Source organism: Adelges cooleyi, unplaced genomic scaffold, assembly GCF_023614345.1.
Source record: "Adelges cooleyi isolate 19-005CV unplaced genomic scaffold, UGA_ACOO_1.1 ACOO_flye_CR_arks_rails_tigmint_CR_PRNA_23, whole genome shotgun sequence".
Lineage (NCBI taxonomy): Eukaryota > Metazoa > Arthropoda > Insecta > Hemiptera > Adelgidae > Adelges > Adelges cooleyi.
The window spans coordinates 13,565,017-13,586,939 of NW_026095893.1; the positions used below are offsets into that span (position 1 = coordinate 13,565,017).

Genomic DNA, 21,923 nt, shown 5'->3' on the forward strand with positions numbered 1-21,923 from the left:
CACGCTTACAACTTCCGTGTAGTAGTTATCAGCTGACCAAATTATAGTTATTAGTTTGTATACTAAGGCAGTATTAACTATTAACTATGTAGGTATTCCATTTTCATATGAAATACCTATTCTTAAAAAGTAAAACAAAACCACTGTCGCATGACCGTCACTGGTCTATCAACGATTTCTTACTACTTACTTTTTGTTCGCAAAGACAATACTCATACTTGTCTATGCTCAAGCGGGATATGATATAAAATTAACACGAGTAAAGTAGAATAATATTAAGACGAAAGTGACGTCAGTATCTCGAAGACCCATTTCTAAGAACAAATAAGGTATGTACTATTCATTGAAAGATGTGAAGTAATAGTATTGTATTCATTTGTAAAACCAATTCTGTTTGCACATTGAACTATGTGTCTTATCTATATGTATAAGTCAACATTTTCACCTAATCACGTTTTTATCCCAAAACAAGTTTTAAAAATAGACGCCCAGTGTTGAGTTTTTGGTCTAACTTTTGCGTTTTCCTAAGTCATGGCAAAAGGCAAAAAGAAACGTAACCGGCAAAGTTCTAATGTGCCTGTTCCAGACCCACTTAGTGTCAATGATTCATCAGATTCGAGTGAAATTAGAAATCTCAAAGAAAGTACAAACAGTGAGTCCACACCCTAAAACAAACTCCACTGGTCGTCTGCTTGTCAAATTTACTAAATTTTCAATGATCTTTGTATTATTCTAGGTCTCAAGCACCCTTGTACTCATGTCAATAAAGCTATAAATTTAAATACTTTGCGAAAACGATTACAAAAAGCTGTACTATTATGTGCCGATTGTAAAAATAACAATTTGCAAGTAAGTTTTATGGTTTATTTGAGTGACAGTTTCTAAGTAATTAATTATATCAAATAAGTGTTTAATCTTGTTTTTTTTTACAAAACGTAATACTTAAAAAAATATTCAAGTTTCCTAATTAAACAGAATATATACATTTGATATCTGATGATAAGTTTGCAGTTAAGGATTCTAAGCTAAACTAAACAACAAGGAACCTTTTCTATCTACAACTAACTTATCCTAAGATAAATTTCTTGATGTTTTCAAAATAAAAATAAGCTATTATACCAAATACGTGTACTCTTATTACAAACATTTGGCATTGTTTCTTTCCTGCACTTGTGGGTTAGAAGAATTATAAACTGTACTTGTAATTAATACCATTAGAGTGAGTAGTAAAGATTATAAAAACAGTTTTTTAAGAATAAATATTTGACAATTTTTATATATTACCGTACCTAGTTTTGTAATTTTCGCATATTTGTATGTATGTTGATTTGACTTAAATTGATTTAATTTCTTTGACCGAAATTTCAGTTCGACAAGTTATATTACAATCCTATCCAGGAATATTGGACAACCAAAAAACATACCCAATTATGTATATACTGTCTCTATATGCTTGTCTATACTTGTCAATGTATATGTACAGGGTGTTTCACAAAGATAGGACAAATGAAATAACTGCTGTTTTAGTGAATATTTTTAATTAATTTATACTCATTTGCGTTATAAGCACCACGGTTTTCATTGTTCTTAACTGTTTTACTTATTTAAATTATTTTTTTATTTAAAGAGCCATTTTATTAAAAATAATTTGCTGAGAATTTTGACTGGTCGATAACCATTTTTGGATAATTACTTTTTAAGTTATTAAAGGTAAGAATTTTAAATGGGAGGTTATTTTTATCCCTGTGCATTATTCTATCTCACTCCACTACCTGTTCTAAACTTTAAACTTAAATAACTTTAAAAGTATGTATCCAAAATTGGTTGTCAATCAGTCAACATTTTTAGAAAATTATTCTTAATAAAATGATTATCAAAAAAATAAAAAGTAAAACAGTTAAGAGCAATAAAAACCGTGATGCTTACAGCGCAAATAGCACTAGAACAAAAGTTATTTCATTTGTCCTATATTTGTGAAACACTCTGTATATTGTTTCTGGAATCTGTCAATATCAAGTACATATGGTTGTTTTTGTTAACTATAGTGTTATTATAAACAAAAATGATTTTGTTGTGATTGCAAATTTCTGTCACTGATAGAAATTTACTCTCTATCACATTATAGAAAGTAAAAACAGTAATTTATTTTATATATAATTATAATTATATATTTGTTAATAAAATGTCTTCGTGTTGTGATTTTTTCTCTCAAATATAACTGCTGTTTCTTTGGGCTTTATTAATTTTATTTATTTTTTTATGTTTTAGGAACTTTACGTTTGTGCACAGTGTGGAATATTGAGTTGTTCTAATTTAGAAAGCAATCATATACGTAGACATCAAGATACCCCAAGGAGTGATTCGCATTCCATAGCTATTAATATTGATAGTTTAGTCATTTCGTGAGTACATAAATAAAATACAAAATACTTTATAAAATTAATTTTTTAGGAACATTTTTTAATTTATGCTAAGATTTCGATTCCTTGCAAATTAATTTTCAAATACTACATGATATGAATATTTAAAAACTAATATTTACCCTAAATTAAAAAAAAAAAAAAATGTGTGTCAAGTTGTAATTCTAATAATTATTATCACACAAGCTGTGTTAGTACCTGTATGTAAGTTCCTGACCTTAGTTTTCTCAACATGGCAAATTTTTTAGTTAGAATTTTATTACATTGGTAATATAATATTATTGTTTAAATCAAAACCTAAGTGATTAAAGAGAGCTGAAAGTATTTTGTAGCTACTAAATATACACTTAATACGTTACTTACTAATCTGGCTTATATTTCTGTATATTTTATGTTAATATAGCACATTTGATACATTTGATGAAACCAGAGACATTTGTTTAAACCTTAAGCATCACATTAATATTTTTTTTTAATTAATGAAAAAATTTAGTACAATTTATAAAATATAAAGTGAAGTACAGTATACATTTTTTTTTATAGATGTAACGATTGTAAAAAAGAATTACAATTAATTAGTTCTAAAAAACTCCAAGGAGTTGTAAATTTAATAAAGCCTATGAAAGAAGCACAAGCAGGTAAACATAAAATGGATGAACTTCAAAATCAGGGATGTCTTACTGAGGCAGACGCTCAGCCTGAAAACACTTTTTCAGGTATTTAAAATTTTTATATTAAAATATTTAACAGGTTGACTGCTATGTTGGATGTATTGGCCCTATATTTTACTCTTAAGAGTTAATTATTTAACATGTAGAGTATGAAGACCCCGTAAAACCTAATAGTAGAAGTATGTTGTAGGATTATTAGATCCCACAAAGCAATATTAGTCTCATGTTTTTAGCAGTGGCAGTCACTGTTAAAAAAAAAATTGTATTACCATTTATTTATTAATTTCCTGCAAGAAATTCTGAGCTGTACTGTTGGAGTATGATAACATTTTTTATATTATTTTAGCTAGCCCTCCAAAAATGTGTAATGGCATTGCAAAGTCAGATGAAGAAGACGATGATGGTGATGATGATGACGAACCACTATCCTTAAAAAAATCAAGTGAACCATCTAGAAATATTATAAATAATATTCGTTTTAAAAGACCTAGAGTATGTGAATTTTTTAAAATATGGCCTGTCAAGTAGCAACGCTTACAATTCACAGATCCATGACCCAGGCGTAAACAGCCTACATATACATTTAGGTTACTTGTACACATTTTTGCCATTCAATTTGCGCGGCTGCAATCATGTGCTCCGTGGTCCTGTAATCTTATTTAAACCATTGATAAATTGTTATTAAACTGTATAAAAAATTATTTATTTGTGGTAAACGGATCTGTGAATGACAAATAACTACACTAATTAGTTGTACCTAGATTTATGCTAATTTTATTTATTTTTTGTTATAGGGCTTAAACAATTTAGGCAACACCTGTTTTTATAATTCTGTATTGCAATGCCTTGCACAAACTCCGTTTTTGAAATCTGTGTTACGTGAAATTAGTGAACACGGTGAAAAAGTTTCAATTACGTTAGATAATGAAGATATTGTAAGTTTACAAAATCTATATTATGTTATTCAGAAATTGAATATCTGTAATTATCTTTATTAGACTGTCGAACTAGAGAAATGGAGTGGTTTAACAGAAAATTTATTTACAACTCTTGAAGAAATTACCAATGAACGAGAATCTACATTTAATCCCAGTGCTCTGTTAGATTCATTACGAAAAAAATGCAAAATGTTTATAGGATATAGTCAACACGATTCACATGAATTATTACGTCATCTTTTAGATTCTGTGCGTGATGATGATCTTAAGGTGAATTTTAAAATCATAACATACAAATTAAAAAGTTAACTTAGTAAAAAAGCATAAAATCTCTTCACGGAGGACTGCTTAAAAAAAAAGAAATTTGACGTTATAATATATTCATGTTACTGAAGTACTGTATATTTTAAGTGTAGTTTAACTTATTTTATTGTTTTAAACATAGCGTTATCAAAGGTCAATAATTCATCACTCTGGACTATCTATGAGGCAAGACCCCAGTGAAATTGATGAAAAAAAAGCTGCTAGGCTCAAAGAAATGAACAAAAAGCTACAACAGCTCGTCCTCTTACGGCCAGATCATGTATTTAAAGGTCAACTTCTTAGTGTTGTACAATGCCAAACGTGTGGTCATATGTCTGAAGTAACTGAGAGTTTTCTCGACTTGAGCTTGCCAATCACGGCTGATAAGGTAGCTTGAAATTTACAATTTAATGGTAGTGAAAATCTTAATAGTTTCAATAAGCCAGATTTTTAAAATAGTTTTAGGCGATTAATTAATGGTTAAGACAAAAAATTCCCTACCAGACATTTTTTATTTCCCTAGCTATACTATAGTTATGAATTTATAACTTAAATTTCTTGATAGACACAAGCACCAACTTTTCAACGTAAGAAAGATGGTGATATGTATAATCAGTCAAAATACCAAACAAAAAAGGAACGTAAAATTGCAATAAAGCAGGCAAGAAGAAAGAAACACGAACATAAACAGTTCCATAACAAAGTTCAGGATAATTTAGGTATGAGATTTAAATACATTTTTATTATTTATTAATGTTTCTTCTTTTGCTTTTTTTTTTTGTACCAGGAAATATTTATTATTTTATTTTGATAGAGCAGAATAGGTTAAACAAATTACAATTCACACATGAATTTTGGTTACAGAAGAATACAAATATTAATTTTAAATTAATTAAGTTTATTTATTTGTACAATTTTTTTTTTAATAATGTTCATACAGTATTCATATAATTTTTTTAACAAAAATATTAAACCAATCTTGTAATAACAAATATTACAATTAACTATTAATTAACTGAGTTACAAACAATAGTGACCTACTTATTTATCTTCCTTGTATTTTAAGTTTAGCTACAGACAATACATCATTATTTCATATTTCATTATAGTCATTATTTAATTGTCATTTATAATTACAGTTATTAATGATGATGCGGATGTTGAAGACAATATGGAAGTTGAAACTAATGATGTTGAAATTAACTGGAAAAAAGAAAATCCAGAATCCGGTTATGGTTCTGAAAAACAGCCATCTACTGTCACCAGTCCTGCACTTAGTATATCTGAACTTACTACACTTATGAATAATACTCCACTGGCTGACCCTGATCACCAAATTAATGCTGACCGAACTTTGGATTTAGAAAAGCCAATGGAGTTAGATTCTGTTCTGCATGGTAGTCCAGCAAATAGTCCAAGTTCACCTCATGGATCGTCCCTTGATTCTATACGAGCAAACGTCAGTCCAGATTATATGGATGTAGGAACAGATAGTGCTAATGAAAATCAAGTAATTCCATTTTCATAAATATTGCACAAATTAGTTATCAAGTCGTTTAATCATTTTAACTACTATTTTTAGGAGCGTAACAATCCAACGCCAAATGTTAGTGACAATAACAGTGATGATGATCTATTTGATGATTCTAAAAGTGAAGAAGATGAGAATAATGAAGACGGTGAATTCTCCCAAGAATGCCCACAAGCAACTTTGCAACCACGACCTAAATGTAAAGAAGGTGAATGTTCCGTTTTGACATGTCTTAATCAATTCACTGCATCTGAAATAATGACTAGTAATAATAAAGTATCATGTGAAAAATGCACTGAAATATACAAAAAAAGTGAGTTTTAATTTTTATCATTGATTTTAAAGTATACAGATAACTGGTGCAATAAACAAAAATGGCAACTAATTTTACACGGGATTCCTATTGTGAAGGGGTACTTTCTTCATCCTTAGACTTTTTATTTAAATAAATAATTATTTGAAAATAATAATTTTTTTTTAAATATACTTTTATTTATAGTATCAAGTTAATTTTTGTTTGACTATTTCAAATAACCTGTTAGTTATTTTTAATACATTTTTATTTACAAATTTTGCATAAATAATTTTTACTTTTATTAATTAGTTGATTTATTTGAAAAAAACTTAACACAATACAAAAATGTATTTAAAATTATTATTTGGATATTTTTTCAAATAAAAATCAAATTAAATTTATTATTTGCTTTTATTTAAGTGAAGAATGATTTAAATAATATGAAGGTTTGGCCGTCTTAGTTTACAGGTAGGCATAACATAGAATGTCTTATTAACGGTTAGAATCGGTCACCATTTTTGTGAATATCCCCGCTGATTTGTATTTTTTTTTAATCAATGCTAGTCACAAAATGTATTGGTTCTAGCCTACTTGATAATAACTGTATACATTTTGTTTTACAGAAACTAATGAAGAAAAAACAATTTATCGTCAAAGTACCAAACAAATGTTAATTAGTTCACCGCCTGCGATCTTAATATTACATTTAAAGAGATTCCAAATGTGCTATTCTACAACCAAAAAGTTAGCACGGGATGTGTCATTTCCATGGGTGTTAGATATTGCTCCATATTGTTCTGTTAAGTGTCAAGTATGTGAAACAATTTTGTTTGGTTGTTAGTTAATGAATAATTCAAAGGTGTTTTTGAAACACATTCAATACATCGACTATACTTGTTATTAGAAAACACTTAATTAATTTTACCAACCATAATAGATGATAAATGATAGAAAAAAAGTCTATAAGAGATGTAATTAGTTACATATATATATTTTTTCTGTATTATATTATATCATATGTGTTTAAACTGCTTTTATAAAACATGGTTTTATTACAGGATAAGCTAAGTCCAGGCCAAAATCGAATATTATATTCACTTTACGGAGTAGTGGAACACAGTGGTTTCTTGCACGGTGGACATTATGTTGCTTATGTAAAAGTATGAACCCTATTAATTAAATACGTTTTTTTTTGTATTAAACGGTATTATTATTATTTTTTAGGTAAGAGATCAAGTTAAGAAAGACAGTTATCGTAATACATTTTTAGAAGGCAGCAAGACCATGCCACCTAAAATAATTGATAGTGTTGATGATGCTTCACAATTAGCACCAAGTGGTAGTTGGTTTTACATCAGTGATAGTTCTGTACGACCTGTGACACCAAATGATGTACAAAACTGTCAGGCCTATTTATTGTTTTATGAGCGTATTTTATAATACATGTGTATTAGTATTGATTGACATTAACAAACTAATCGCAGAAAAATGTTTCAATGGTTGCTTTGTTTGGTCAATAAACTTAATTTAATTTGTATTTCTTCGAGTTGCATTACTCAAATTATTGTAAATAATTATTTTGTTGATGAATTTTTAAAATGTTTAATTTAATTCATTTTCCAAATATTATCGCCGAATAAACAATACTTTTAATAATATACTGATGTTTTTTGTGTCTTTCAATTTGGTTTCTGATTCTTAGTAATTTATTTTATATAATATTTTAATTATTAATCTTATTATCTTTCTACTCGACTAAACTGATGATGTGATTAATAATAATCTTATTCGTACTAACAAATATTTTATATAAACCATGTTTGCATATCTGTGTTTTAAAGTTAAAAGATCTATTAAAATCTTTTAAAAGTATTTGGAATAAGAACAGGCCTCGGCGGCTATATGAAAACCGGTTTCTCATGTGGTTTTTAGGCCTGTTCTTATTCCTTATTGAGTATAGAACAATTATTACTGAACTATAAAAATAACCCTATAGTTTTAGGTTTAAATAAATATTCTATGAAAATGACTATCAAACTTATTATTAAAAGCAAGTGTAAGGTCCTCAATAAAAAGTCATGTATTTAAAAAAAAACAATCAAGTTATATGAAGTTAGCCAACTATGTGTAGGATGGTGAACAAAAAAATAACTAATTCCAAGTCGTACAATAGTCAGCTTAACTGTTAAATGCAGTATGATGTATTGATATGTTATATTATGGACTTTCATTCCCAAGACTTATTCCTTGTTTACATTAGACGAGTTCTCGGCCGTGTACTTGACCACCTAAACAACACAGGCACATTACTCGGCCTAGTAAATAGAAACAGTTTCTAGGCCAAGAACTCGTCTAATCTAAGCATGGCAATAGGGAAAACATTTGGACATTTAAATATACATAAAAAATTAGCGTATTAAGCCCGTATACAGGGGGAGTTTTAGGGGCTCAACCCCCCTCTCGAAAATTTATCCTGAATACTCGTACGTGCTGGTCGTGTACTCAAGGAATATTGCCAAAACCGTACACTTGAGTTTTATATTTTGAATTAACTAAATGTTTACTTTTATTCGGGTTTTCAAAAACAAAACATTTCGACATTTATGTTTGGCACTCGGTCATAGGTTCCCACGTAATTAAAGTCTAAAGTGTTTGTTGATGGCCAGATTACCCACAACGATCACAGATTCTAAAACTGCACAATAATATAATTATTGAGTATTAATTTATTTGTTAACCCGGTATAAATGACGCCACCGATGGAGAGGGGATGCGAATTAACAAACTAGACACGTTAACATGTAATATAGGGCGCAAAAAAAATGTCTTGCTCTAGTTACGCCACTAAGTTAAGTATATACATGGACCCATAAGTTTAATAATGCATAGACCTATAAAAAAATAGCACAGAACATTCTGTGGAAATAGGTCTATGTACACTCTGGACACTTTAAGAAGGTACCTATACGCAGGACCTAGTACTATTGTACTGTACATACAGAATACAGATTAAAGTATACTATAAACACAGATTATATGAAAATAATATAATCTGTGGTATAAACATCTATGTCTACCATAGACCTATAAAGATTTCTTTATAGGTCTATGATGGCTACCGCTATTATTTACTGATAACGAAAACAGCTGTGACCACCAGCGCGAACTGTAACCAAAACTCGTATTTTTGTGATAAGTTAAGGACATATCTTCATAGTTCATATACTTGTCTATGCATACCTTGTTAGTAATGTGTTAATATTTTTTAATATCATTATTCATTACTCATTAGAAATAATATCATGAATCATGATGTCATCAGCTAAGATGGCAATTTAATTTTTTTTTAGTTTTGAGAAACTGTTTTATTTTGAAAGTAAACAAATGTATTAATATTAATATTCTTGTTGTGAATCTCAATATAATTTATGTAGTTTTAATTATCTGTGCCAATAAAACTTCATCGAGATGTATCTATTATGTGTTTAATCCTCAACAATTTAAGAAAATAACATTTTAAAGTAAATCAAGTAATTTTATTATGAATTAAACAATTAATCCAATTATTGTATAGATGTATGAAATTTAAAATGTATTTAATCAGCCTAGTGAAAAATGGATGTCTTTGAAGAAAATCAACAGGTATTAATGCGTACTAATGATCGTCTAATCGGTATAAAATCGGTTGCATTAGAAACAGAAGAGATTGGTACAGCTATTGTTCAAGAATTGGGAGAACAAAGACACACGTTAAGTGGTGCTCGTGATCGTCTTGACAACATAGAAAATTCTAGGCAGTCATCACATCGCTATATATCTGCTATTAATAGACATGTATTTCAAGATAAACTATTGCTAATACTTATTATTATTGTAGAATCATGCAGCCTTATTGGGCTTATTTATTTGAAATTTATAAAATAATAACAACTAGGCAGTCTATATTTTTTACTTTAATAAGTTAATCATTCTGTATAATATTTAATTATTATAATATAATATACCATGAAGCTAATCCTTTTTTTTTCGGGATAGAAATCTTTAATCGCTATTAAAATATGACAGAATTTAATTCAAGCTAGATTATAGAACCAAGTTATTTAATAAATTAGGTATATTTATTTAAATTTTATAATAAAAAAAAGTATAATAAAATCAAAATATTAATAAATAATAACTTGGCAATACCCATATGAAGGAGCGTTGCCCAATAAAGTTTGTTGTTATGTATCGGTTGAAGTTCATGTTAAAAGAAGAAGCAGCGAGATTGGTACTTGTTGGTACCTATACATTAACTTATTCATTAATACACTAAACGAAATTGTTACTGGGATATCTTTTTTCTAATATTTGTGGTAGCAAAATAGAAACAAAAACACCAAGTCCTACTTGATAATTAGTTTTGTACTTATAATGGTCCATCGATGGTGAAAACAAATACTATAAAATATAAGCAACCAAATTTTGATAATTGATAACTGTAGATACAAATCTCTCTTACGTTTAACGTCTATTATTCCCACCGATCAGGGCTTAGACCATTTAAATTTGACATTTTTGGGATTATAGCTGGCTGGCGATCTAACGCTACCAAACAAGTTGCCCCATAGGAAGGTGCAACTGGCCATTTCTTCCCCCAGACAGTTGCTCCGCCCGAAGGAACAAATCGCCAGTGGGCCATAAGCGGTAGGTATAATTGTATAAAGAACCTTCTTTTTATAGGTCCAAAAAAACCTCCTCTTAGGCACGCCAACTTAGACAATTTTTGCATACAATACACGGTTATGAATGGTGTTTGTTGTGCGGCCAGCACCACATATTATTAAGGAGTAAATAGTAATAGTCCATCTCATTTGACTATATTGATTTTAAAATATTTAATAATTAAATTTAACGACGATAGTAGAAACTATCAAGCTAATATAATGTTATTTCAACATTATAGAAACTAATTCTAATTGTATTTATTCAATTATATAATATTACATTTTTTAGATACCTAAATTTTAAAAACAAAATTGATAGAATTATTTGTCATAATATGTATACTCTGTTCTTATTCCGAACAGAGTATAGAGAATGATTTTTTTTTCACTATGGACCACTAAATATCTTACTGGGTTTAACTAATAATTGGACTTTTTTTTTCATATAATGTGATTACAATTTTCCACAAATTTTCATGTACCTACCTCATAGACCTACGTATGACCATTGATTATAAATAATATTATTTATAACCAATGGTATGACCTACCTCCCTCCCAAATACCCAAACTAATTGTATTAAAATTAAAAAATCTCATCTTACCTTAATCCCCCTTATCTCACTCCGCCCCGCGCCTGCACTCACTAGATATGAAATCGGGATTATCAATGCCTTACTGTCACAGAATTAGATATATGTGTAATTTAACCCGTTTGTTATTATAATTGTGGATTATCATTATAATAATTTATTTCATAGTATGGTGCTGGCTTTTGTGGTGCTATCTTCACGATCATCTGTAATAATATATTTCTTAATTAAAATAAACTATTGGGTCTCTACTTTCGATGTATAATTAATTCAATATTTAATAATTCTAGGTATGCGCCAAAGTAAACAATGTGGTTATTGTTCGTTAAAGTTGTTATTATGAAATATCTAAATTATCAGCAAGTTAGTTAGCAAGATATATTTTAGCATTATGCAAGCTAAACAGAGATACGTTTTACTATGGATTGCTGTTTTGTTCTTAATAGTCTTATGTTTATTGAAAATAACTTGTATCCCCAAAAATCTAAATCATGATAGTTACAAAACTAGCAACCTGGAAGAGTTACCATCATTTACAGATGATTGGGAACAAAAAACAGAAATTGGTCGTCCACCAGCAGCAAAAACCTATGAGGCTAGATATCATAACATTCCTTACCATTCATCATATAGAAAAACGAATAAAAATTGCAGGTACACTTTAATAAATAATTATTTTTATTAAAATGATTTAACCATCATAATATAATGTACATGAAAACTATTATTTTTGTAGGATGGAAACCTGTTTCGACTCATTACCTTGCGACAAAAATTTCCATGTTTTTGTCTATCCTTTATCAGAACTTGATAATAATGGCCTAATGACTTCAAGCCGTAGTATTTTATATCAAAAAATGCTTGATATTATTTTGGAATCAAGATATTATACAGATGATTACACCAAAGCTTGTGTTTTTGTGGTTGCCATTGATACTCTGGACCGTGATCCTCTTTCGCCAGATTATGTACGTAATATTCCTGTAAAAATGCAAAGACTCAAGCACTGGAATGGTGGACGTAATCACATTATTTTTAATCTTTATTCTGGTTCATGGCCTGATTATAATCAAGATGATCTTGGATTCTACACTGGTGATGCCATTCTAGCTAAAGCTAGTATGTCAGTCACAAAAATGAGACCTGGTTTTGATATTTCTTTTCCACTTTTTCACAAGGTAAAATGATTTTTTTTTTATTGATTTACTAGACATTTTTAAGTAATATAAAATAATTTTTTAAGAAACACCCAGAAAAAGGTAGCGAACCTGGTTTTGTTCGTTCTAATACATATCCAATAACAAAAAGGTATAAATTGGCTTTTAAAGGAAAGAGATATGTTCTTGGAATTGGATCAGAAACTCGCAATTCTCTTTTTCATTTGCACAATGGAAATGATACAATAGTAGTGACAACATGCAAACATGGAAAAAATTGGAAAGATGCTAGAGATGAAAGATGTGATGTTGATAACTATTTATATGAAAAGTAAAGAAATGTTTTACTATTATATTATTTAAATATTTGAAAATAGCTCTGTAAAGTTGAAAAAAATTGTACTCTAAAGAAGTATACATTTTTTTTTAAAAGTTTTTAAATTTGATTTCAGATTTATAAACACATGGTATTAAATTGTTATAATACAAACTACTTTTATCATCTACACACAATTTTTCTACTTTTATTATCTTAGTTGTTGTGATTGGTGTATTCAGGGGTATAAATCTAATTTACCAGACACCCTTTTTTTTTAATCGATAGTACTTTTAATGCTGATTTTGAAAATGTAAACATTTTGCACCGCTCACACTTAGTTTAGAAGTTACAGACTTTTCAAGTTTACCGATATCGGCATACACGCGTGCCCGGCACCGCATGTCTACCCGCTCACTACTTCGTTCGCCAATCACTGCTCGATTATGATCGGATTCCTCGTCAACCTGCCTCCCTCCCGTCGTGGTCCTTTTTTTTGCCAGACGCGATAAGATTAAATCAATGGTGCTCGGAAAAACCGAATAAGTCTAAAATTTGAAATTTTCAATATTCAAATATTAAAATTGAAACGCAAATAAGAAATAAGATTTTGTCTTATTTTTCACATATATGTATAACGACTGATAGAATTGATGTTTGACTTAGGTCGTTTTACCCATAACACCATATAATTTTTTTGAATCTATGTATGACATTAACTTATTTTAGTAAATTTAGACTTGGCCAGTTTTTCCTGAGCACCATCAAAATATACTTAATGCGCGTATTCAGTATGACGGGTGGCCGTTATGTCAAGAGCGGCGATTGATGGATGAAGTGCCCAGCAGGCGTGAGTAGACGTGCGGTGCTGGGCATGTCGATATTGGCGAATTTTAAAAATCTGTAACTTGCAAACTAAGTGCAAGCGGCGTAACATTTTTACATATTCATAATCAGCATTAAAAGTACTATCGATTTAAAAAAAAAAGGGTGCCTGGTAAAGTAGGTTTGTTCTGCTTTTCCCATTCATCCTATTTATATTATTAAAAAGGCTTAATTTAAATTAAATTATTAGGTGACAAGCAATGTTGTTTTCATTTTTTAGGTATGACTATAGTGAATTATTACAAAACTCAACATTTTGTCTAGTACCCCGAGGTCGTCGCTTAGGATCTTATAGATTTTTGGAAGCATTGCAAGCTGGTTGTATACCCGTTTTATTATCCAATAATTGGGCTCTACCATTTGATGAAGTAATAGACTGGAATAAAGCTGTAATTTGGGCTGACGAGAGACTTCTATTTCAAGTACCGGAAATTATTCGTTCCATACCAGAAAGTAAACTGTTTGCTCTGAGACAACAAACACAAATACTTTGGGAGCAATATTTTAATACAATTGAAAAAATAGTGTTTTCTACTTTTGAAGTAAGTTTGATTTAATTTTAATTTTAGGTATAATTAATACACATATTATTAAAGATAATTAAAGAGCGTTTACCAAAACTACAATCACGTGACGGAATAATATGGAATACATCTCCTGGAGCTCTAGTATCGCAGCATTCTTACACAGAATATCTTCATTTTAATTTACCATTTAATTACCACTTACTTGGTAAAAAACCTACCTCCAATTTTACTGTTATAATTTTTTCACATCATAATAACCTTAAAATACAATTGAATCGATTGGTTCGGAGTTTATCTGCCAGCAAATATTTATCTCAAGTAAGTTTTCAGAATAATACTGTCATTTTATATTTAATATTATTACTCTAAACAATTTTTCTTTTAGATAATTGTAAATTTTTGTGGCGATAATAGAGGGAAAAGTGGTTTTCAAACAATAGCAGGGACACGAATATTAGTGTCCTCCGGAAATGGTTGTAGGCGATTTGAGCCAATGCCATTCATAAAGACTGAAGCTGTGCTATCTTTAGATGATGATGTTATTTTAACTGCTGATGAAATAGATTTTGCATTTCATGTATGGCAATCATTTCCTGATAGAATTGTTGGTTTTCCCGCCAGATCACATTATTGGGATAGTAGCAAGGTTCGAAAAGAATTAATTGGCTCTCAACTTTCAAACACCCCCCCTTCAATTACAGTCATTAAATTTTAATATAAAGATTTGTATTTTAGGATTCTTGGTTGTATTCATCCAAATGGACAAATGATTACTCTATCATACTCACTGGTGCTGCATTTTACCATCAATACTATAATACACTTTATACACATTGGTTGAGTCCATTATTAATCAAAACTGTTGAGCAGTCTCATAATTGTGAAGACATACTTATGAATTTTCTGGTCAGTCATGTTACCCGCCGACCTCCAATAAAAGTATCACAAAGAAAATACTACAAAGAACAAGGGAATAATGGGATGTCAAAGTAATTTTTTTTAAATTATAAATAATCAATATAAAGATGTGTTATTGTTGACTTATTTATTCAGTTATTATTTATATAGAAAATGGCCTTTATGGTTCAACACTTTTTTAGAAGTGGTAAATTAGTAACTAAATAGTTAATTTAATGGGAGGAAAAAAGGTTAAGGTTTTAATTTTTAAGAGCATTAAGGAAATATTGAGATCAAACAAGAATGTTATCCTCAAATTGAAATCACAATAAATTTAAATTCTTTAATAATTGTTTTTTTTTTTTTTTTTAGATCTCCGTGGAATGATGCAGACCATTTTATGCAGCGGCAAACTTGCTTGAATACATTTGTAGCTCTTTTTGGCTATATGCCATTACTACAATCGAGCGTTCGCTTAGATCCAATTCTTTTCAAAGATCCAGTATCAAATTTTCGTAAAAAATATAAGCAAATTGAACTTGTTTCTAATTAGGAACTAAATATATTTAATACTACTAGTTCCTATGTACAAAATTAATTTAGTATTCAATAAAAACAATTACAAATATTTGATTACAGGATCAAAACGAATTAAGACATTCCATCACAATTTTTCTAAGTTTCAGTCTCCAGAACTTATCTTTCTTGTCACAAAATATGTGAGTTGACTTTTCATCCACTTGAATTAACGTATCCTCAGATTTCTTAAAAAATCAGAAAACAAATTATTGAGCTTTTATGTATTATTATGCTGTTATAGTACATTATTTTCTTGATAAAACATAAAAGAAAAATCTGAATTTGTAGTATTTATATAAAAGTATTAGTGTTATATTTGTTTAGACAAACTTTATTTCGACCAATAGTTTTACTATGTTTGTATTAACTGTATTTAAAATAGTTTGAAATAATAGACTGTACATTACACAAACATAATATTAGTGTTGTGTACTTACAATATGCACAGTATATCCATGTGCATTGTGTTCAATTTTAGGGTCATTGATCCCTTCATTAGACAATGATCGTAATAGTTTGTCAACATCTAAATGACCCCATTCATATGTTTTTTTAAACAATGCATCCAACAAATAAGGATCGTTGCAATTATTTGACAATACTTCTTCTTTTAAAACCTAAATAATTAAGCTCGTCTTAATGTTATATAAAGAAATAACTATCTCAATGTCTGTCTTACATCTAATTTGTACTTGTTGTCTTTTGTATCTAACACAGCTGTAAACTTTGATGCTTTAAATCCAGAATGTATTTCATTTAGTGTGATACTCACAACCATTTCTGTACTAAATGGTATATTCACAGATTTTATGTCCAATTTTTCTGATATAACTTCTCCTCTTTTTATAGTAATAACTTTTCGATCGACCTAAACATTTATTATACTTATAATATTATAATACTAATGCACTAACTACACGTACTATTAGGGATTTATAATCAAGTATTAACTCAATATATTGGAACTCTCAATAATTCAGTCAATAGAATACACTATAGTGATTATAATTATCAAACATTTGATAAAATACATACATATTATTGTCTATTGAGAACATTTATAGCTATAAATATTACTGTAATTATTTTTTTCTCATCATTTTAAAAACAGCTTACTTGATCGATGACAAATTCGTTTTTATGACCATAACTGGTTGGTGGAATAGTATAGCATTCAGGAAGAATTAAAACCGAAGGTTTAAGATCTTTAATCATTTTATTGGCCTGAGTGAAGTTCATACTTGTATCAATTGGACAGTGCATAGCTTTCATGGACAATGGTTGAAAAGGAGCCAATGCTTCCAAATATGGAAACTCAGGTTCTGCAAGACATTATTACATAATTAACTAGCATAGTACATAACATTTTTATCAAATAAAAGGATCATTTTAACCTTCCAACAGTTTTGTACTAATATATTTTTTTACCTAAGATTGTTATATTTGTTTGTTTTTTTAATATATTTGATACAAATTAATCGAATATAACGTTATAAATGTATTTACTACCTTTAATACTGTTGTAAATTATGCGACTACTCTGTTATCACAAATAGTGTGCTCGCTAGAAGGTTAGGTTAGTGTTAAGTTAATTACTTATTTCTACAAAAGTATAAAATAAATTAAAATTAGATTTACTTTTAGCAATAACATAAATGATAACTTAATCCTAAAACTTAGAAGCATGGAATTTTTAATTATAAATATATATTACAATATATACCTGTAAATATTATTGTATTTAATGGGTTGGTACCCCAATATTCCACAAAATGAACTACATCTCCAAACCGCAAACTAGGGTGGCCACAAAATACCACACAAGGCTTAAACAAATTAATATAATAAGAAACATGTTTATCACTCGGCCCAAATAAAAGGAGCTGATGGTTTGTATGTGTATATTATAATATATATGTAAAAAAATATTGAACTATTTTACATATTATTAAAAAAATAAATTATATTTTCAATGAAAATTACAGAAAAAAATTGATTAAGTCAGTTCTTAAACAAATCAAACGTTTAATTTTAAATTTTTGTTCTTATGACGTTTTAGGGGGAAACTAAAATAGGTACACTTAGACAAAAAAGTAACTTAATTTCTGTAATTTCAAATTATGAAAAACTTTTAAATGAATTTGATATACTTGTCTTAAATCATTCCACAAATCATCTGTATAAACGTGTTTAAAATGTTTTAAACGTCCCGATTTCACTAACTGAGCATGAGGAAATGGCTCTTCTGGAAAGTACACTTTATTTTGTTTTGACTGTGACAGCCTAAATATAGCAATAATTATTACAATAAACTACACAATTTATTAATATTTATAATAAACAAACCATTCAGCAAGAATATTGGAATATTCTAACGAACTATGAGCTACTGGTGAAATAAAATACATTGGAATTTGACCCAAAGCTGTACTATCCAAATGAGATGAAAGACATTCAAATAAATCGTAAACAACGCCCGAGGGGTAACAAGGTATGAGGACAGAACCATTGTTTCGAAGAGTAACTGCAACCGATAAACATAATTCACCTAGCATAGTATCTGGATTAGCTGCCGGTGCTTGGGTTAAACTGCTTAGTAACATGAGATCTGCATTTTTCAAATTTAACTGATCCATAGGTCTAAAAAAATTAAATGTTACAAATGTATTGTGTTTAAAAATAAAATAAAATATATTATTATATTAACAAGTTAGTATAATATGAAAAGTGACTATAAAATACCTGGGGTGTGTAGTTAGTGTTGATGTATTGCTTACATAGACCAGCTTCTTACTTTCCAAATATATTACCCAATTACTGCTACCCAAACAATAGCCTGAACTTACAGCAGTAACAGTAAGTGCACCAGTTATTTCCTATAAAAAACAAAAAAATATATTCTAATAATTAGATAATACTGCGAGATTTAAGCCGACCATACACGCTACGGTCTACCGGAGAGGTCTATCTGCACAGTTATGCTTGCGCAGGTAAGCCGGAGCGTATGTGGTAATAGACCTGTGCAGTTTTTTTAACCTGCCCGGCGTCCGGTGCAAGATCGAAAATCAATTCTTTCGAGGGACACCGTACCGTGTACCTGTGCATACACATACCGATCCAGAAAAACTGCAGGCAGACCTTTCCGGTAGACCAGAACGTGTATGGCCGGCTTTAGGCAGGAGATAAGTTAAAAATACAATTTTGGGATTGTGTTAAACGTTTTTAAGAAAGATATTCTCTATATTTTGGCAAAACATAATTAGGTAATTGTAATTAATTTAATTTTAAGAATCACATTATATTATTAATGAATAGATTATTCAAATTAAAATGTCACAAATTTGATGAAACTTTGGCAGCTAAATCTTTAGTGAAAATAAAAAAAAGACCCTTATTTTACGATTTTTATCAATCAATCGTAATATGAAGAAAATAGACTTAAAAGTAGATGAAAAGTTTCAAAAAGATGAAAAATAGATTAGGTCCAAAGAAAATTTTATATTATTCATTAAACAATATTGACCTTTGGCCATGGGTGGACATCCCTTTCCGCCTAAACACCATAACATTTTTATTTTTTAAATAATTACAATTTTTTGATCGTAACTAATCTTCTGCACGCGTTTTAAACTAGAATGAACTTGTGCTAAACTATACAGTTGCTTCCAAGTATGAGGTTTAAAACTATTGCAGAGTGGTGGTGGTAATAAATGTAAAATTTCCTTCCAATATTTAGCTACATTTGGCTTAGGTGACTGTTCAACAAAATCAACTAATTCTTCAAGAAATAACCTAAAAATCAAAAACAAAAGATTATAAATTTTCAACTATTTATTTTAATAAGGGCTGGGCGATTATTTAATTTTTAAGTTAACTATTGATTATTGTTTAAATTTTAATTACTTTCGGTTAATCAATTTAATCAAAAAATTATAGACCGATCAAATGTAAAAATGATATTTTAAAATGTTCAATCATATAATCACCAATCATTAAATTATTTTTATTTAATCTTTGAATGGCTTTAACTTAAGTTTAAGCATAAGTTATGTAATAGTATAATGGATATATTTTTTGTTCATACTTTCCTATATGTAAAGTTGGTTCAGTCATGTACACAATACCTTTGAAACCAGTATTTTCTGTGATAAATGGTAAAGCCAACATAGTCACATAATTGGATACCAAAACCACATCAATGTCTGCAAAATCTACTAATTTATTAAGTGGCGTCATAAATTCTGGAGCTGAATTTACAAGAACTTGGTTAGCCATGCATTCATTTAATTCCTATTTTGTTGATATATTGTTAAATATTAATAAAATAGTATAATAATTAATAAATTATATATAATACAATACCCCTTCAATTAGAGGGTCTGAGAAATTCTTTGGAATCCAAGCTGTGGCTTTAGTAGGTTTCCAATCAGGAATAGGAAATAATGGTAAAAAATTTAAAACACTACGTGCTGATAGTCCACAATCCAACATTATTGTTACAGATTTTAGTTTGATGACAAAGCAGGGTTTGTTTGGATCTTCACTTAAACAGTACTATTTAAACAAAAAATTATTATTTCTTTGTAATTATAATTCAATTGTTCATTTTAAATTTATTAATCATTTACCACTTTCATTTTGGATACTTAGAAAAACAAAATATTATAGTCTTTTACACACACACACACAATATCAAATATTAATTTATCTAAAAAATAATAACAATACTATAATAACACAGCAAATTCATTACGAATAGTTTAACAGTGCAGAATAGAGATTACAGTTATACTTTGTTTTTATTATATTATACATTTTAGTCATTTCAACGTAAAAAACAAATTGTATATTATTAATAATTTTGAATTTTAAGATGTGCAATCAGTTATCAGTAATGTATAATTAACAGACACGGAGCATCCAGGTAGGTAGGAACTAGGACGCGGGCGTGGGATGCGAGGGGAGCACGACTTTTGTCGTAGCAGTGATACCACTGCGAGAAGTATAAATTATTGTTTAATGAATTGTACAACATTATTTTGTTTTCGTCTCTTATATATTTTTATAATTAGGGAGTTAACAATTTAAAATTTAACAGTTAATATAAGTTAGCTATAGCCCTCCCGGCCAAATACGCCATACGATTATTATTATTATTATATTTGGGGAATCTGAAGACGTTTCAACAAATATTTGTGTAAAGATATGTAATATCATTGGTAATAAATAATATAGATAGCCCACTGGAATGTATTTTTTGTTGCGCGTAAATTGTTGCCGTTGTAGAGCGCTTTATACTGTTTTTAGTTATGGCGGTTAGTACCGTGAGCGCTGACGATCGGCTATGTTGATTTCAAATGTCTATAACTCCCAAACTAAGTTCGTCTGACAGAAAATTCTTGCATAGTATTCGTAATCAGCAATAAAAGTACTATCGATTTTAAAAGAGAAAATCGAAAAAAAAGGATGTCCGGTATCTAAACTAGATTTATACCTTAAAATCATTCGTTTATGAACAGAAAACAGAAAAAAATGAATAAACAGAAAAATATCACTAGCCCTTGCAGACATGGTTTGCGCTATCTCACTAGTATTTATATCAGGGGTGGCCACTAGCCTTAATTTTGGGAGCCGCAAACTTTTTTTTTTTTTCTTTTGACTTTTATTGAAAAACATGCAATCTGTAAATTATATTTTACAACGAGTATTTTTATAAACTATTTACAATAAACTATACACATGATTAACATGAGGAGGATACCCCACATTAGGGGCACCTCAATGAATATAAAGATAAATTAGTGTCTTAAATCGCGGCACCATCTACTTCCACCATCTTCTTTTGAGGCGTCTGGGGGGATTTCCAGGGAGGTTTTCAGCTGATAACTGCACAATAAGTTGGTTTGAGCTTGAGCCCAGTTTTGAGTGAAAGCGGTTGTAATACACCTCGGCGATCTCGTTTACCGATTAGCCGCAAACTTATAAAGCTAATTAGAAGCAAGCCACATTGTTAAGCGATTTTTATAAAATAAAGAAATGAAAATTTATTAATTTTACTCTAAGCTGTTTTCAAGAGCCACATGCGGCTTGAGAGCCTCGTTGTGG

At 29.3% G+C, this 21,923-nt stretch overlaps 4 protein-coding genes across 10 annotated transcripts; 3 read left to right on the plus strand and 1 right to left on the minus strand.

The window, feature by feature from the left end:
- Positions 1–51: 51 nt before the first annotated feature.
- Positions 52–7,795, plus strand: LOC126836265 (ubiquitin carboxyl-terminal hydrolase 16). 4 transcript variants are annotated; one of them, XM_050569514.1, is made up of 16 exons: positions 52–329; positions 473–652; positions 737–849; positions 2,269–2,402; positions 2,964–3,136; positions 3,438–3,583; positions 3,886–4,026; positions 4,090–4,299; positions 4,475–4,720; positions 4,898–5,051; positions 5,472–5,609; positions 5,697–5,842; positions 5,915–6,176; positions 6,782–6,969; positions 7,217–7,318; positions 7,383–7,795. In XM_050569514.1, the coding sequence occupies exons 2-16, from the start codon at positions 532–534 to the stop codon at positions 7,596–7,598; spliced, it is 2,490 nt and encodes an 829-aa protein (XP_050425471.1). In that variant the 5' UTR covers positions 52–329; positions 473–531; the 3' UTR covers positions 7,599–7,795. The 4 variants fall into 4 exon arrangements, with proteins under 4 accessions (XP_050425471.1, XP_050425472.1, XP_050425469.1 ...); XM_050569515.1 differs by having other exon boundaries at positions 5,472–5,842; positions 5,915–6,071; XM_050569512.1 differs by having other exon boundaries at positions 5,472–5,842; positions 7,383–7,794.
- A 1,605-nt stretch (positions 7,796–9,400) lies between these two features.
- LOC126835203 (vesicle transport through interaction with t-SNAREs homolog 1B) lies at positions 9,401–10,173 on the plus strand. 2 transcript variants are annotated; one of them, XM_050567598.1, is made up of 2 exons: positions 9,401–9,688; positions 9,763–10,173. In XM_050567598.1, the coding sequence occupies exon 2, from the start codon at positions 9,774–9,776 to the stop codon at positions 10,080–10,082; it is 309 nt and encodes a 102-aa protein (XP_050423555.1). In that variant the 5' UTR covers positions 9,401–9,688; positions 9,763–9,773; the 3' UTR covers positions 10,083–10,173. The 2 variants fall into 2 exon arrangements, with proteins under 2 accessions (XP_050423555.1, XP_050423554.1); XM_050567597.1 differs by having other exon boundaries at positions 9,405–9,679.
- Positions 10,174–11,256: 1,083 nt separating this feature from the next.
- LOC126835201 (exostosin-1) lies at positions 11,257–17,516 on the plus strand. 2 transcript variants are annotated; one of them, XR_007685176.1, is made up of 10 exons: positions 11,257–11,665; positions 11,748–12,111; positions 12,194–12,635; positions 12,701–12,945; positions 14,036–14,357; positions 14,412–14,660; positions 14,728–14,988; positions 15,078–15,331; positions 15,612–15,958; positions 16,930–17,516. XR_007685176.1 is itself a non-coding variant. In XM_050567593.1 (9 exons), exons 2-9 carry the CDS (start codon positions 11,849–11,851, stop codon positions 15,790–15,792), a joined length of 2,217 nt encoding a protein of 738 aa, XP_050423550.1. In that variant the 5' UTR covers positions 11,257–11,665; positions 11,748–11,848; the 3' UTR covers positions 15,793–16,904. The 2 variants fall into 2 exon arrangements, 1 of the variants encoding a protein (XP_050423550.1); XM_050567593.1 differs by lacking the exon at positions 16,930–17,516 and having other exon boundaries at positions 15,612–16,904.
- On the minus strand, positions 15,819–20,666 carry LOC126835202 (integrator complex subunit 9). Of its 2 annotated transcripts, XM_050567596.1 has the most exons (13): positions 20,603–20,619; positions 20,447–20,526; positions 20,181–20,372; positions 19,903–20,108; positions 19,409–19,610; positions 18,561–18,694; positions 18,165–18,458; positions 17,969–18,101; positions 17,542–17,644; positions 16,935–17,140; positions 16,498–16,686; positions 16,256–16,435; positions 15,819–16,003 (listed from the first exon to the last, which is right to left on the minus strand). In XM_050567596.1, exons 2-13 carry the CDS (start codon positions 20,453–20,455, stop codon positions 15,881–15,883), a joined length of 1,971 nt encoding a protein of 656 aa, XP_050423553.1. In that variant the 5' UTR covers positions 20,456–20,526; positions 20,603–20,619; the 3' UTR covers positions 15,819–15,880. The 2 variants fall into 2 exon arrangements, with proteins under 2 accessions (XP_050423553.1, XP_050423552.1); XM_050567595.1 differs by having other exon boundaries at positions 20,447–20,666.
- Between the last annotated feature and the right edge of the window lie 1,257 nt (positions 20,667–21,923).